Source organism: Leopardus geoffroyi, chromosome E3 (assembly GCF_018350155.1).
Source record: "Leopardus geoffroyi isolate Oge1 chromosome E3, O.geoffroyi_Oge1_pat1.0, whole genome shotgun sequence".
Classification (NCBI taxonomy): domain Eukaryota; kingdom Metazoa; phylum Chordata; class Mammalia; order Carnivora; family Felidae; genus Leopardus; species Leopardus geoffroyi.
Genome location: NC_059340.1, coordinates 18,697,008 through 18,710,480, shown reverse-complemented (window position 1 = coordinate 18,710,480; position 13,473 = coordinate 18,697,008). Strand labels below are relative to the sequence as shown.

The window sequence follows — 13,473 nt, the reverse complement described above, 5'->3', positions numbered from 1 at the left end:
TTGGGCTCCTGCTGCAGCCCAGCCCCTAAGAGAAGATAACTTTGTGTTTTTTATTTTAGATTCAGAAAAGTCAACCCAGGTTCTCCAAAGAGATGTTCACCAGAAAACGTAAATACACACATGTCCTCCTTCTGGCAAGGTGCGGTGTTGGGAGCTTGGGAGTCTCTGTCCTCTTCCCCAGTGCCCTGGGTTAGGGAAGGAGGGCCCAGGTCTCAGGACGCGTACACCCTGCATCCTAAAGGTGGCGGAAGGAGCAGCAGTCAGTATTTCCGCTGCCGGGGGAAGAGAGTACTCCCTGAGGACCGGAGTGGGGGGCTGGTGGGGCTGGGGTCCTCGGAGTCCAGGCTGAAGAGGTCCCTGCCAGTGCGAAGGATCTGTTCCTCCAGCTTTTTGTGCCGCTTCATGTCTGAGAGGACCTTGTCCAGGCGAGCCTCCCGTTTCTGGCTCCGGGCTGAGCTCCCTAGAGAAAAGTAAGGTAAGAAATGTGGATGGGAAACAGGGTGCACCAGACCTGTCCGGATGTTAATTAATTACTTGCGGAGCTCATTAAACATAGAGAATTCCAGACCTCTGTCATGGAGGTTCTGAGGTTTAGGGCTTGGCCTCAGACGGGGTAAGTCGTGAAGGTCTGAACCACGAGAAGGGGCCAGTAATGTGCAGACCAGGGAAGGGTATCCAGGCAGGGGAAGGACAAGTACAAAGGCCCCAGGCAGGAGCAGGGAGGCCTGTTCAAAGAAGAGTATATAGAAAGCTGGGGGAGGAGACTGAAAGATGTGCTCAAAGAATCGACTCACAGGCCAAAGTCATGAGGAGTGGCTTGGATCTCTTAGTTTAAATGGAAATGTCCTTGGAAGCCTTGGTGACCCAGGGAGTGGCAGAGTTGGGGGGGGGGGGACAGGGGAGGGGAGTTGCAGCGTATGGATTCTCTCTTGACATGCTCTTTCCTCCAGTGATGGAATCCTTTGGAGAATTTTAAACAGAGTAGTGACGTGATTTATATTTTAATAGGATCGTTCTAGTTGCTGAGAATGGAAGCAGGGAGACCAGTTAGGAGCCACTGCAAATATCCAGGCAAGAGAAATAATGGCTTGGATGTGGGTGTGGTATTGGAGGCGGAGAGTAGCAGATGAACTTGGAAACATGGAGGTAGAGAGCTAACAGAACTTGCTGCTGGCTTGAATGTTGGGGTAAGAGAAAGAGAAATCAAGAATGGCTCTAAGGGTAAATTCTAGGAAGGCACATGGGGTGTTAAGTTGGGTCAGATTAGGATATGTACGCGGTAGTAGAGGGATGAGGATCTAGATAATAATGAATTACCAGAAAGACCTGAACTTTTAGGGAGACAGAGATAAAAGGAATGGGGACCATTATAGAATTATTCGTGAAAGTTTTGTAAAAGAAGATAAAGTATCTATCCAAGCCGGAAGGAGGGCACCACTGGGTGAAATGCTCGTTCCTGCAGCTACAAGTTGTGTAGCAACCAAGGCACCAAGCATAGGCCTCTTTTAGGCAGTCACTTTTTAGGTCAGTGGGAGTAGAGGCTCTTACCACCCCCCCACCCCCCTTGTCTGTACCTGGGGTGCGTCTCCGGTCAATCAGGGAGTCCTTTGGTGTCATTGGCTCATCATCAAAGTCAAATTCTGTAGGCATGTGTGGTCTGGGAGAGGTGGACAGAGGGTGAAGGGTGAGGGTGGTCTCCCCAAATACCCCACCCTGCCGGTCTTCCCCCCCACCCCCCCCCCCACTTCGGTGCCAACACTTTCCATGCTCCAGGGTCCCACCTCCCCTCCCAATTTCCTCCGGGCATCAAAGGAAGCAAGCCCCAGGAACAAGGTGTAAGGGTGTGCCCTCACTTTTCCTCTTCCTCCTCTTTGGGCTCAGGCTCCTCATCGGATCTCTCCTCTTCACTCTGGGCCTCAGGCGTCGGTGGCCGGCGGGGCAGGATCTCAGCCCGAAGCTCCAGGGTACCGTGGGCAGCCAGAAGTTCATAGAGCCGCTGGATTTCGGAGGGGGGAGGCATCCAGGCCTGCCCATCCGCGGGCAGCTCCACCTCCTCATCACTGCAGGGCACGTACCAGTCTTCGGATTCTCCCTTGGCCTGCTCTTCCCCGTCAGCACTGGGGGCTTCTCCCTGCACCTCCTCAGCCCCGGACCCCTCATGCTCCGTCTCCTCCCGGCCTCCTTCCCCCTCTTCTTCGGCTTTATTGGCCGAAGCAGAGGGGCCTCCGGTATCCTCCACGGCCAGAGCTTGGAGGCCAGAGGTCACTTCCCCTTCTTCAGACAGAGGCGCCGCCGTGGTGGCCGAAATGTCTCCATGACCCCGAACAAGAGACATAGGCTACTAGGGGAGGGGCCTTGCGATGATAGGGAACGCAGGAATAGTAAGCCGGGGGGGGGGGGGGGGGGAGGGGGCGCTGGAGGGGGGGGCCTCCCGTCCCCCTCCCCCAAGGGATTGGGCTGCCCAGGAGTTTAGGAATTGTCTCTGCAACCAATCAGGCTCCAACAACGGTCCCTGCGACGAGACCGCCGGTTCCCAAGAGGGGGCGCTGAGTCCCCTCCGAGGACCCCGCCCCACGTATCCAGATCCGGTACTCCAAGATTCCCAGGGATCACCGGAACCACTTTCTGGGCCAGAGAGGGGCGGAGCCGCTCTTTACGCCTTCACACCGCCCCTCTCCACACCTGGATCCGAAGCCCTCTCCCCACACCTCGCAGATCCGCCACTTCAGCCGCCGTACGCACCTGGAGCTAAGACCCGCCTCCCGGGCTGCGCAGGGTCACAGTACGCAGGCGCACAGAGATGGCGCGGAAGGCTCCGCTCTAGCCAAAGCTACTTGGAAAAGGAAAGCAAGGGGAGGATTGCACATGCGCAGGTAGGCTCGGGCACAATTGGCTTCGGCCCACAGTAAAGATGGCCACCGGGTCGTCGCATGCGCACACCACCCAGTAGGTTCTGCCCGAAAGAGGGCAGTGCCACGGGCCCCGGCGGCGGCGGACAGACGTAAGGACCAACTGAGGCTTAGAGGCGAGTCTCATGCAGTCTCCGTTTATTGGTGTTTCAGACTCATGCAGCATCCGGCATACAAAGAGGGAGAATCTGTTTGATGTATCTTTTTTTTTAAAGACTTTTAGTGTTCCCCCACGCTTTTTTTTTTTTTTTTTTTTTTTTTTTTTTAAGAAAACAAAACCCGCCAACTCCAAACAGCGTCATAGCTCGGTCCCCGCCTCCCTAGCGGACTGTCGCGTGCAACAAACCTCTCTCGTCCTCTTGGAAAATAATTATAGAGCTTCCCGCCCCTCATTCGCTCCCTGCATCTGGGAGCTTTGGATCTATTTCGGGGTTCTTTCGCTACAAAGCACGTGAATGACCCCAGTCCCGACGCCTTTAAGAAACTCGCTGACCGGGTTAAAAAGCCCAGGTGGGGCAGGTCAACTCGGGCTGACCGGAGAGGGTCAACAGCCACGCCCCTTCCTCCTCGCAGGTGCGTGTTCAGAACAGAGCTAGCAACAGTGCACGACACCCTGCACAAGTCCCCAGACAAGGCCTGGCTTGCCAGCTCTGCGACCCAGAGGCGCTCCGGGGGCGTCAGGACCTGGGTGGGCCCAGCAGAAAACAGTCGGAACCCAGGCTGGGGAGCCCTCCCCTGATACCGCTCCCCTCCCCCAGCCTGACCTACGTGCTGGAGTTTTTGCAGAGAAAACGGTGGCAAGAGGGAAGAGGAAAGGATCCTGAGGAGAGGAAGAAATGCTGAGGGGGGATGAGGCAGGAAGGGGGCAGAAGGTGTGAAAGGGGAAGGAGAGATGATACCGGGGAGAAGGAAGAAAGGAATGGGGAAATATGCCACGACAGTGAAAGTTGAAAGGGGGACACTGGGGCTGAGGTGCAGGGAATTCGGGAAGTTGGGAGGAGTGCAGGGAGGGTGAGAGCAGAGAGAGTTTGTGAGACCTTCAGGGAGATTTCCAGAAGTGCAGGGAGGTTTCCAGAAGTGCAGGGATAGGGAGGCCAAGAGGCTGGAGGGGATGCAGGCAGAAGTGCAGGGAGGTTGGAAACAGTGCAGGAAGAAGAGAGGCCTACGGTTGGCACAGGAGCCTGGCAGGATGCAGGAGCAGGAAAGAAGCTGGCTGTAAACAAGGCCGCTCAGGCTCCCTTGGTCCCTATGGGTGCGGGCCTGGGCCATCGATTGGACTCCCCCCAGGGGAGGATGGGCCCAAGGCAGCTCCCAACAGGAAGAAAAATCTTGGAATGCGGGGCAGAGCCCCTCACTTATACACTGTGGGAGAGGAGAGGGAGGGACAGACAGAGACAGTGGGGGGGGGGGGGGAGGGGGAGACAAGGAGAGACAAAGGAGAAGTAGGGAGGACAGACAGGAGAGAGCAGGGGAAGGGGTTAGTAAAGCTGCCCTTGCCAACCCTTCCATTCCTCCCAGCCTGTCCCAGACCCCCACTCACCGCCTAAGTTGATGACGCAGGAGGCGATGATGATGAGGACCCCCCCTACCAGCGCCACGATGCTTAAGAGCTTTGCCACGCGGCCCAGACGCTGGGCCCCATCCACGTCCCCCTGCTGCAGGCTGTTCCGGGACTGGGGTTAGGGTGAGGGGTGGGGCACCATGGCCCAGGTCAGGAGAAGGCAGCCCAGCAGGGATCAGGTGAAAGAGTTGTCCAGAGGAGACAGGCGGGCCCCGTGGACAGTGGTTAAAGGAGGAAAGAGGGTTGGGGAGGCAGGGGGAGGAGGGCACAGGTCAGCAAGGTGGTGTGAAACACGTCTTGGCATCCCTCCCACCTGACGGGGTAGGGCAGTGGTGGCTCAGACGGTAAAGTCCTAGGGAGAGGCCGGGAAAATCCCCATAATTGGGAAGTGAGATCCATGCAGAGAGGAGAGGGGAAGACAAGGCTACTCCCGGGGTTCTGTCCAGGTGCTGGCAGGAAGCTGGGAGCCACAGCAGGCCTGGGCCAGGGTCCCATGGGGCTCACCATGACAGCATAAGCGAAGGCCACGATGTTGACAGGCCACATGGGGCAGAAGCAGGACAGGATGGCGAGGATGATGTAGTCCCGAGGTTTCTGGGTGCCTTCACCCCCCTCCACCCCAGACCCTGCCAGCTGGGAGCTGGGGTGGCGGCTCAGGCTACCTCTGGGAGATCCTGGATGCCCACTGTGAGCCCTTCCTAGTCGATCCTCCTCAACCAGCTGCTGCAGCACGCGGGGAGGAGCCCCATTGGCTGGGTGGGTTTTTGTTGAGGGTGGCGAGTGAGGCTGAGGGGCTGGGCCCTCTTCCCCATCGCCAGCCTGCAGGGGAACCACTGCCCCATTTTCTTGCTTTTCCCCCACACTCTCAGTCAGGACCTCAGGGGTGGGGTCCTCCTGGGTAGGGGGCTCTGGCTGAAGAGCTGACTTGGGGGTGGGCTGGGAATCTGGCTGGCAGTCTGGCTGAGGGTCTGACTGGGTGTCCAGCTGGGGAGCAGACTCTGAGGCTGGCTCAAGTGGGGCTGTAGACCCCAGATCAGACCCCTGGTCTGCAGTGGCCTCTTTATTTGCTTCTGGTTTGGGTGCCGGCTCTTGGTGTGCTTCTTTGGGGCTGGGGTTGGCATTTGACTCCCCTCCTGGACTTGAGCTGAGGTCTCTGGCCTGGGCTGTTCCTGGGGCCCCAGTTAGGGTCTCTGTGGTTTCTGGAGCCAGTCCAGCTTTGGTTTCTGAGTCCACAGGGGCCCCAGTGTCGTCTGGGCCGGGCTGCAGGGCCTCTGGCTCATCTGGGACCCCAGCTGGGACCTGGAGAGGGCCAGTTTCGGCCTCAGAATGGCCAGGCCCTTCTCCTTGGGTTTGGGGACCCTCTTCTATCACCTTCATCTCCGAGACCTCAGAGCTGCTGGCTGCCATCTTGAGAGGGGAGAGAGGAGAGGACCTCAATGGAGTGGATGGAGCAGCAGAGACAGCAGCAATCCTGGAAGAGGAGGAGACAGGTTTGGTGTGAGGAAAGAGGTGGCTCTCGGCACTGCAGCCCAAGAGGGCTATGCTCCTGTCTTAGGGCCAGCCCTGGGCTCCCTCTGGGGAGAAGAAGAAAAGTTGGGGTTTCCTTTGCCTTAGGGTGGGACATCCCTGGGGAGGACTGCTCTGCTCAAAGTGTTCTGCTGGGAGAGCCCCGGGGAGATTAACCCTTCTGAAAACAGGACCCTCCCCATGGTCTCTTCCTGGGTCCACCCGTTAAGAGCCAGACTCTCGGATCCTAGCAGATGCCCCAGCACCCCGAAATCAACAAGCTGTGCAGACGCTCGTAACACTCCGACAGGCAGACAGGCACACTGGGCAGAGGACCGATACTCACATTCCACTCCCTCTGCATCCTCCCCTCCTCCCTGGGTGCCCCGCCGGTGCAGTTTTCTCACTGCGCGTCTGGGGCGCAGACGCCCCCGCCCCTCCCTGGGGGACCTGGGCATTTCCTCTGAGCCCCTTCTCAGCCCCTCTCTCAGGGATTCCCTCAACCTCCGGGGAACCGGCGCCTCCTCCTCCCATCGGCGTGGCGCGCCCAGCACCACCAGCCAGTCCGCCAGGCGCCCGCATTCCGGTGCAGCCCTCCCGGCGTCCGCCGTCTGTCCGCGCACTCCTACCCGCAGCCTCTGTCCATCCCCGTCTCACCTCGACGCCGGCTTCTAGACTGCTCCCGCTGCTGCTGCCACCGCCGCCCCGTTGCAGCAGCCGCAGCCCGGGAGGGAGCGAGTCAGCGAGCGAGGGAGGGAGGCGGCGGGTCTCCCCTCCCCTCTGCTCGTCCCCTCCTCTCGCTCCTCTCAGGTCCCCTCCCCTACGCTCCGCTGCCGCCGCGCACCGCCCCCGCCCCTAGCTCGCCTCCCGCCCCTCCCGGCCAGCCCCAGGGAGCCACGCGTGCCAGGCCCCGCGTTACCCGGGCAACCGGCCGGGTAACCACTCGCGCCCCCTCCCTACCCCTTCCCACGCGCGCCTCCTGGGGGGTGCCCCCTTCCCAAGCCCCGGGCCCCTCCCGCCAACGGTCACCGGGGGTCCTGGCAGAGGCAGGGGGCCGGGGGAAGCCAAGAGGGGTCTGCGAGGACACGGGACCTGTGAGACAGGCGGGACCCGGTGGTGGCACCCCAACAAGCAGAAAGAGGGGAAGGGAGATGAGGCAAAACTTAGGGAGGCTGCTCAGGAAGAACAGGGTGGGGTTTTAAGAGAGGGGAGCCTGCAGTACAGGAAGTCCCTCTACCCTCGAGGAAGCAGCAGCAGAAATGGGCGCTGGAAGGCTCCAGGGCTCCTGGAGCAGGACTCAGAAGGGAATTCCAGGGCAGAGGCTGCAGGGGCAGTCTGGAACAGGAAGGGGGCTGGGGCCGCGGAGCCCGCAAACGCAGAATGGGCCACGCCTAGGGTGAAAGGGACAGGTGGGGAGCAGTGCGGTTTTTCTTCTCGCCCTCACTGCTCCCAGTCCCGGGGCTGACTTCCCCCGTCCTTTCTGCAACTCCACCACTCGCCGTCACCTCTTAGGGCCTTGAGGGTGTGCAGGTATTCGGCGGGGGTCTCAGCAGCAGGCAAGGGGTGTGGATGGGGGAGAGCAGCATTTCTGTCTGGTTAACTGTTTGGGTTTCTAACCCAGGCGTCTTCGAACCTCCAGTGGCTATTCTGGGCCTGCCCAGATTGGGTATTCCCCGGAGACCTGGGAGTCCTGGAACCTGCTCTCCAGTCACTGGAGCCTCGGCCCCACCCTGGATCTGGACTGCAGCCACTGGTGCTGCCTCCGGTGAGGGAGGAGCCAGCGCCCCAGAGCCACGCTGGGTGGAGAGCAAGGCTGGGACTGACTCCCGGCAGCGAAGAAACTCCTTGGGGGTGGGGACAGAGGGCTTGGTGAGAGCAACTCATCCAATCCAGAGTCAGAGACAGGTTTTTATTTAAAATTTATTGTAATGGGGTCCGCGCAAAAGGAGGGGATGAAGGGTGGGGAACATGCAGGGGACACAGGAACACGATGACATGGCCAGGGCCACAGCTTCTGTCTTGGGGGAGAGGGATGAAAAGAAAAGGCCAGGGCTGGAGCTGGGGTGGAAGAGGGACGGGGGAGACACTGTGACTGCATTCCCCCCACCCCCAGGAAGCACCTCTAGTCCCTGGATCCCCCCGTTTACCCTGGCACCCTAAAATTCCATCTCTTATCCTGCCTCTGGCCCTAGTGGCTCCTTCTTTTGCTCCCCTTGACGTGTTTTCCCCTGACAGATTCTAAGTAGGACAATGTTTAGGGCCTGACCCTAAACAACCCCACCTTATGAAGGTACTACCGTTGCCTTCCCTGCTTCTGCCCCTTCTCCAATCTCACCTTTTCCCCTCCGGGACAGAATCTTTGACTCCCCTCCTTCCTCTCCTCCCTCCCCCTGAAAAAAAAAAAAAAAAAAAAAAAAAAAAAAGCACCAACTCCCCAGGGAGGGGCAGCAGACAGTAGTGGGGGGTGGGGGGAGATGGAAGGAGGAGAGCAAGGACCATCAAGAGGAAGGCTCACAGATCCCTGGAAGGGCAGGGCAGGGGGTTACAGAGAGGAGAGGGGGTGAGGGCAGTGGCCACTCCTGTCCTCTGCCACCCCTGCCCACTGTCCAGGGGGCTTCAACACAACCGAGGGGACAGGTGTTTGTGTGGGGTCAGGTCTGACAGGGAGAAGAGAGGAGCAGGAGAAACAAATCGTTAAAACCTAGCGAATTCCCCTAAGAAACATCTCTTCCTCCTTTCCTTCTGGAGGCTCCTTGGTTGGTGGGGAAGTAGTGAGGAGTTGGTGGGAAGAGAGGGGAAGAGGAGACGGTACCAAGGGACTTTCCTCCACTTTCCGCTCTCCCCGCCACCAACCTGGAGCTCACCAGGGCTGAGAGGGAAGTGGCTGAGAGCTCACGGGCACCCCCTCGGCCCCCGAGAGGGAGCCCACAGCTGTCGGGGGAGCCGCCACCGCTGCCGCCGCCGCCGCTGCCGCCGCTGCCGCCGCCGCCGCCGCCATAGGACAGACCTCACCGGTACCTGCACAGCGAGAAACACCAGGAGATCACAGTACAATCTGAAAGGCAAGAGCCTCGCCCCCTGCCCCAGACTCATTCCCAGACTCCCTCCCCTGGGACACAGCCGTTGCTCACTTCCTGTTTGGTCCCCAGAGGCCTCCGCCTGCATCCTTACCCAGTTGTCCTGAAGGGCCTTCCCTGTCCCCAGAAGTCTCCCTAACTTCAGTGATGGATGGGCATCCCTGGCCTTCCTGAGATCCCCTATTGGGCCCTTTGAGCCCCCTCGTCCCACACAACCCATCCCACCCCCCCAGCCATGCCCCACGCCTTGCCTGGTGGGTGCGGGGGTCCCCCTCAGCAGGTGGGCTGTGGCTGGGGGGCGTCTCCCGGGACAGGGGGGGCGGCCCCCCCCAGATGGGTCTGCATGTGGCCGGCCAGCTGGGCAGGGGTCTTGCAGTGCACGCTGCACAGCTTGCACAGGATGCGGTCAGCCCGCGGGGCCTGGAGCCCGTGGTCCTTCACCGCGTGGATGCGCAGGTATGCTGCTGTGGTGAAGCCTATTGGGGGGGGGGGGTGGATTGGGATGGGGGATGGGGGGTCAGCCAGGTGGAGACCCCAGAGACGGGGCTGTTCTCCTAGGCTGGGGACGCCCTGCTCAGATGGCCCTGTCCTCCTCCCACCATATCCTTGGTAGCCTGGGGCCAGCTACTCTGTTGGGGCTGGTGGGGCACATTCCCTCCCTAAGTTTGGGGCCTGTTGAGTGGTGTCAGCTTCCTAGCCTTGGTGCCCACAGAGCCTATTCTCCGTGGCTGGGGGACCTCTTCCGGGATGACAGCGCACTGATTCCTAGCCACTTGAAGAGTTGACCCTCAGCAGAGACGGCTGTGTCCCCTCCCTCCAGGGCCCCATACAGTCTCAGCCCAATTACTCCGTGAATATGTGAGTCTGTTTAAAAGCAGCTTTTTCTGCTCCTGGGGCAGGGCGCGAGCTTGTTAAACCCCTGCCAACGCGCTCTGCTTGCCCCAGGAGCCGAAGAGCAGAACATGTGGCCACACAGCTGAAACCCTGGCTTCCAACCCTTGGGAACTGGCTCTTGACCACTCCTTCCCCACAGCAGTGAGTCCTGCTCCCACCCTCCCTACCCACCCCCAGAGACTGACTCTTCCGGGTAGGTCATCTCCTCCAGTCAACACCTCTCAAAACTTAATGAGGTTCAGTCCTCCTGATGTTGTTCCATTTGCTTCCTAAAGGGCTCTAGATGCCATGAGCTCTGGACTACAACACCTTTAACCCACGTCTGTGGAAGGGCCTCTGGCTTTGTCCCCTACCCATTGTCCCTGGCCCTCCCAGCATCTTTCAGCATGTACCTTTGTTGCAGAGCTCACAGACATGGTGAGGGCCCTGGCTGTGCACCTTCATGTGGTCCGAAATATAAGCCGAGCTCAGCATCTTGCCACACACATGACATGGCACCTTCTCCTCGTGTCGTACTGTGTGCGCCCGCAGTCGATCCTTCGTAGCAAAAGCTGCCTCACATTTCTGGGGAAGGGGGGAGGGGCGTGGGGGGTGTCAGGAGAGTTAAAGCTTTGGGGAGTGGGGAGAGGGGGGCAAGAGGTTAAAGGAATCAGAGCCTTGGGGATCTTTGATCTGTAGGAAATGGGAGTGAGATGACAGGGTCTTGAAGAAGAGATGAGAAAATGGAGTGAAAAAGCAAAAAGAAGAGAGAGAAAAAGGGGGTCTGAGAGGCTGAGCTCAGACAGCTACAATGAGGATCAAAATCATGAAAACCGGGACAGGAGGCGGCGGGCTTCCTACCTCACATTTGAAGGGCCGTTCTGTTGAGTGCACTTGTCTGACGTGACTGTTGAGGTGATCCGGCCTGGGAACACGTTGGGGTTGGGGTTAGGGGCCTGGGGAGCGGACGCGCTCCCAATTCTACCCAACTTAGCACGACCGGCCTTTCCAAAGATCCCTGCCTTTTCGCCCCAGCCCAAGGCTTCGGAGCGCTGGCGCGGCAGGAAATCCCTCCCCCTGACGCAGAGCGGGCTGGTCCTCCTCCCACGCGAAGCTTTCTTACAACCGGAGGACCCACCTCCTTGGCTAAGTACCACCCCCTGCTCCCTGGTAACCAGGAGAGGCTTTCCTCCCTCCTCCCGGGGAGTGGCTCCCGGTCCCCGTCCTCAGAAACCTCCTCCCTCCCCGCCAGCCAAGGCCAGGCCACCTCCGTAGCCGTCCCTCCCTCCCCACCCGCCCAGTGGGCGGCCGAGGCCCCGTGCACACCGGGAGAAGCTCTTGCCACAGTGGGAGCAGTTGTAGGGCTTGTGCACAGCGCCGTCATGTGAGCGCACGTGGTAGCTCATGCGGTCCTTGCGCTTGAAGCGCTGCTGGCACACCGGGCACTGGTAGGGCTTCTCGTCCGAGTGCGACAGCTTGTGTCGGTTCAGGTGGTAGACGTCGCGGAAGGCCTTGCCGCACATCTCACAGGCGTGGTTCTTCCGGATGCGCTTTCCCGAGGCGGTCGTGGTCACCACGCCACCCGCGGCCACGGCGGCCGCTCCGCCGCCCGCACCCGCTTCTCCCCCTCCCCCGCCGGCTCCGCTCAGCTGGGGCACGCTCAGGAGGCTCAGGGGCACCATGGTGGGCATCTTCATAGCACCCGAGGGGACCCGGCCGGCCTTGGCTCCCGTGTGGATGGCCTCGTGCCTCCGGAGGTTGTAGCCGTTCTTGAACTCCTTGGCGCACAGGGCGCAGATGTAGGGCCCCTTGCTCTTTGTTTTCTTCTCCAAGGCAGATGCGACCGGGGCCACGGCGACCGTCGAGGTTGGGGCTACGACGGCGGTGGCCGCGGCTGCGGCGATGGTGGCGGCAGAGACAGGGGGCGCGGCCTCGGCAGCGGGCGCCGACACCGGCGGGGGCGGCGGCGGGGGCGCCGGCGGCTGCTTCAGAGCCGCTGTGTCCACTGTGGAGGCGGCGGCCGGGGCCGGGGGCGCAGCAGCGACGGCGGCGGCGGCGGCGGCAGCTGCGGCGGCGGCCGCGGCGGCGGCCGACTCCTGGGCGGCGGCGAGAACCGGGAGCAAGTCCACCTGGAGGGGCTCGGCCGCCGGGGGCTGGGGCGTGGGTGGGGGCGCCGGCGCGGCCTGCGAAGACAAGGCGCCGTGTGGGCCGCGGCCGCGGGTCGGCGCCCTCCCGGCCCGGCCCGCCACGGCCGGCCCCTACTCACCTGGAATGGACTCTGGGCGCAGCCCTGGGAGGCAAAGAAGCGGGACTGGAGCTCAGCCCCGACCTGCAGGGGGTTCTGGGCGTGACCCTGAGGTGGCGGGAAGGAGTTCATGAGGCCGCCCACCCCCCGGGAGTCCAGGCCCAGCACGGGGAAGGGGGGGGCCAGCAGCGTGCAAGGGAACACGGGGAACATGGCCTCGGCCACGGCGGGGCCCCCGGGGCTCAGCGGGGGCCGGGGGCGCGGGCCGCGCGGGGCCCGGGCTCGGGGCGCCGCCCCCGGCCGGCCGGGCTGGGCCGCGCCGAACGCATGGCCCGCGGGCCGCCCCGCCGCCCGCGCACCCCGGCCGGCGGGAGGGAGGGAAGGAGGGCGCCTGGCGGGCCGCGGAGCGCGGCGGCGACGGCGGCGGCGACGCCCCCTGGGTGGGGGCGGGAGGCCCCGCGGGGCCGGGGGCCGGGGGCAGGGGGCGGGGGCCCGGGCGGCGGCGGCGGCGGCGGCGGCGGCGGCGGTTGGAGCCTGGCGGGGCGGGGTGGGGGGAGCGAGGGAGCAGCCTCGGCCCCCGCCGCGCGCGCGCCCAGCCGGCGCCTCGGGGAGGGCGGGGGAGGGCGCGAGGGAGGGAGGGGGACAGCTGCGCGCGCACCGGGCGCGCGGAGGGGGGGTGGGACGGGAGGGAGGGCGGGCGGGAGGGGGTGTGGGAAGGGGGGGTGGGGGGGCGGGGGGAGGGGGTTGTTACCTGGAAGATGAAGCTGCTCCAGTTGCCGGGATCCATGGCGGAGGGAGGGAGGGAGGTGGCTCGAGCTCACCCTGGGGCGGGAGGAGGAGGAGGCGGCGGTGGGGGAGGGGGAACCCAGGGAGGAGGCGCGCGGGGCGGGCGGGAGGGGGGAAGGAGGAGGAGGGTGGGGGGAGCGGAGCACACTGCGCGCGGGGAGGGCGGGCGGGGGGCGCGAGGACACACAAGAGGCTGGAGCGGGCGCGAGCGCGAGCGCGCGCGAGGCCAGCGGGAGGGGGGAGGTACGAGAGGGACTCTTGGCGGGAGGAGGGACGGGGGGAGCCACCCAGCAGCCCGAGTCGCCCCAAGCGCGAGACCCCTGAGACGGCCGCTGATTGGCTGACGATGGCGCAGGTGGTGGGCGCGCGGGAGACAGGGCGGCTTCTCTCTTCCCCCCCCTTCAAAGATTCCACCCCCCTCCTCCCTCCGCCAGCGGCCGTTATTTCGCGCGCACGCGCATAAAACCGCTGTCGTTGCTGAGCGGGAGAACAGGGGAGCGCGCGCCGGGGGTACGG

The 13,473-nt window shown here is 62.6% G+C and overlaps 3 protein-coding genes and 2 long non-coding RNA genes across 12 annotated transcripts; 2 read left to right on the top strand and 3 right to left on the bottom strand.

Moving 5' to 3' along the window:
- Positions 1-36: 36 nt before the first annotated feature.
- On the bottom strand, positions 37-2,764 carry PAGR1 (PAXIP1 associated glutamate rich protein 1). Its single transcript, XM_045461288.1, has 3 exons — positions 1,854-2,764; positions 1,575-1,657; positions 37-460 (listed from the first exon to the last, which is right to left on the bottom strand). The coding sequence occupies exons 1-3, from the start codon at positions 2,333-2,335 to the stop codon at positions 261-263; spliced, it is 765 nt and encodes a 254-aa protein (XP_045317244.1). The 5' UTR covers positions 2,336-2,764; the 3' UTR covers positions 37-260.
- On the bottom strand, positions 1,933-6,758 carry PRRT2 (proline rich transmembrane protein 2). Of its 4 annotated transcripts, XM_045461280.1 has the most exons (5): positions 6,606-6,719; positions 4,975-5,941; positions 4,450-4,582; positions 2,743-2,830; positions 1,933-2,060 (listed from the first exon to the last, which is right to left on the bottom strand). In XM_045461280.1, exons 1-4 carry the CDS (start codon positions 6,620-6,622, stop codon positions 2,778-2,780), a joined length of 1,170 nt encoding a protein of 389 aa, XP_045317236.1. In that variant the 5' UTR covers positions 6,623-6,719; the 3' UTR covers positions 1,933-2,060; positions 2,743-2,777. The 4 variants fall into 4 exon arrangements, with proteins under 4 accessions (XP_045317236.1, XP_045317237.1, XP_045317234.1 ...); XM_045461281.1 differs by lacking the exons at positions 1,933-2,060; positions 2,743-2,830 and adding an exon at positions 3,026-4,271 and having other exon boundaries at positions 6,606-6,718; XM_045461279.1 differs by lacking the exons at positions 1,933-2,060; positions 2,743-2,830 and having other exon boundaries at positions 4,278-4,582.
- Positions 6,759-6,921: 163 nt separating this feature from the next.
- On the top strand, positions 6,922-8,055 carry LOC123589334. Its single transcript, XR_006708261.1, has 2 exons — positions 6,922-7,506; positions 7,598-8,055. It is a non-coding gene; the product is annotated as an uncharacterized LOC123589334 (long non-coding RNA).
- MAZ (MYC associated zinc finger protein) lies at positions 7,879-13,026 on the bottom strand. 5 transcript variants are annotated; one of them, XM_045461276.1, is made up of 6 exons: positions 12,923-13,023; positions 12,193-12,279; positions 11,253-12,109; positions 10,788-10,851; positions 10,340-10,511; positions 7,879-8,994 (listed from the first exon to the last, which is right to left on the bottom strand). In XM_045461276.1, exons 1-6 carry the CDS (start codon positions 12,956-12,958, stop codon positions 8,837-8,839), a joined length of 1,374 nt encoding a protein of 457 aa, XP_045317232.1. In that variant the 5' UTR covers positions 12,959-13,023; the 3' UTR covers positions 7,879-8,836. The 5 variants fall into 5 exon arrangements, with proteins under 5 accessions (XP_045317232.1, XP_045317230.1, XP_045317231.1 ...); XM_045461275.1 differs by lacking the exon at positions 7,879-8,994 and adding an exon at positions 9,327-9,529 and having other exon boundaries at positions 12,923-13,026; XM_045461274.1 differs by lacking the exon at positions 12,923-13,023 and having other exon boundaries at positions 12,193-12,455.
- LOC123589333 lies at positions 9,397-10,437 on the top strand. The gene is made up of 3 exons (XR_006708260.1): positions 9,397-9,509; positions 9,999-10,088; positions 10,223-10,437. It is a non-coding gene; the product is annotated as an uncharacterized LOC123589333 (long non-coding RNA).
- Positions 13,027-13,473: the final 447 nt, after the last annotated feature.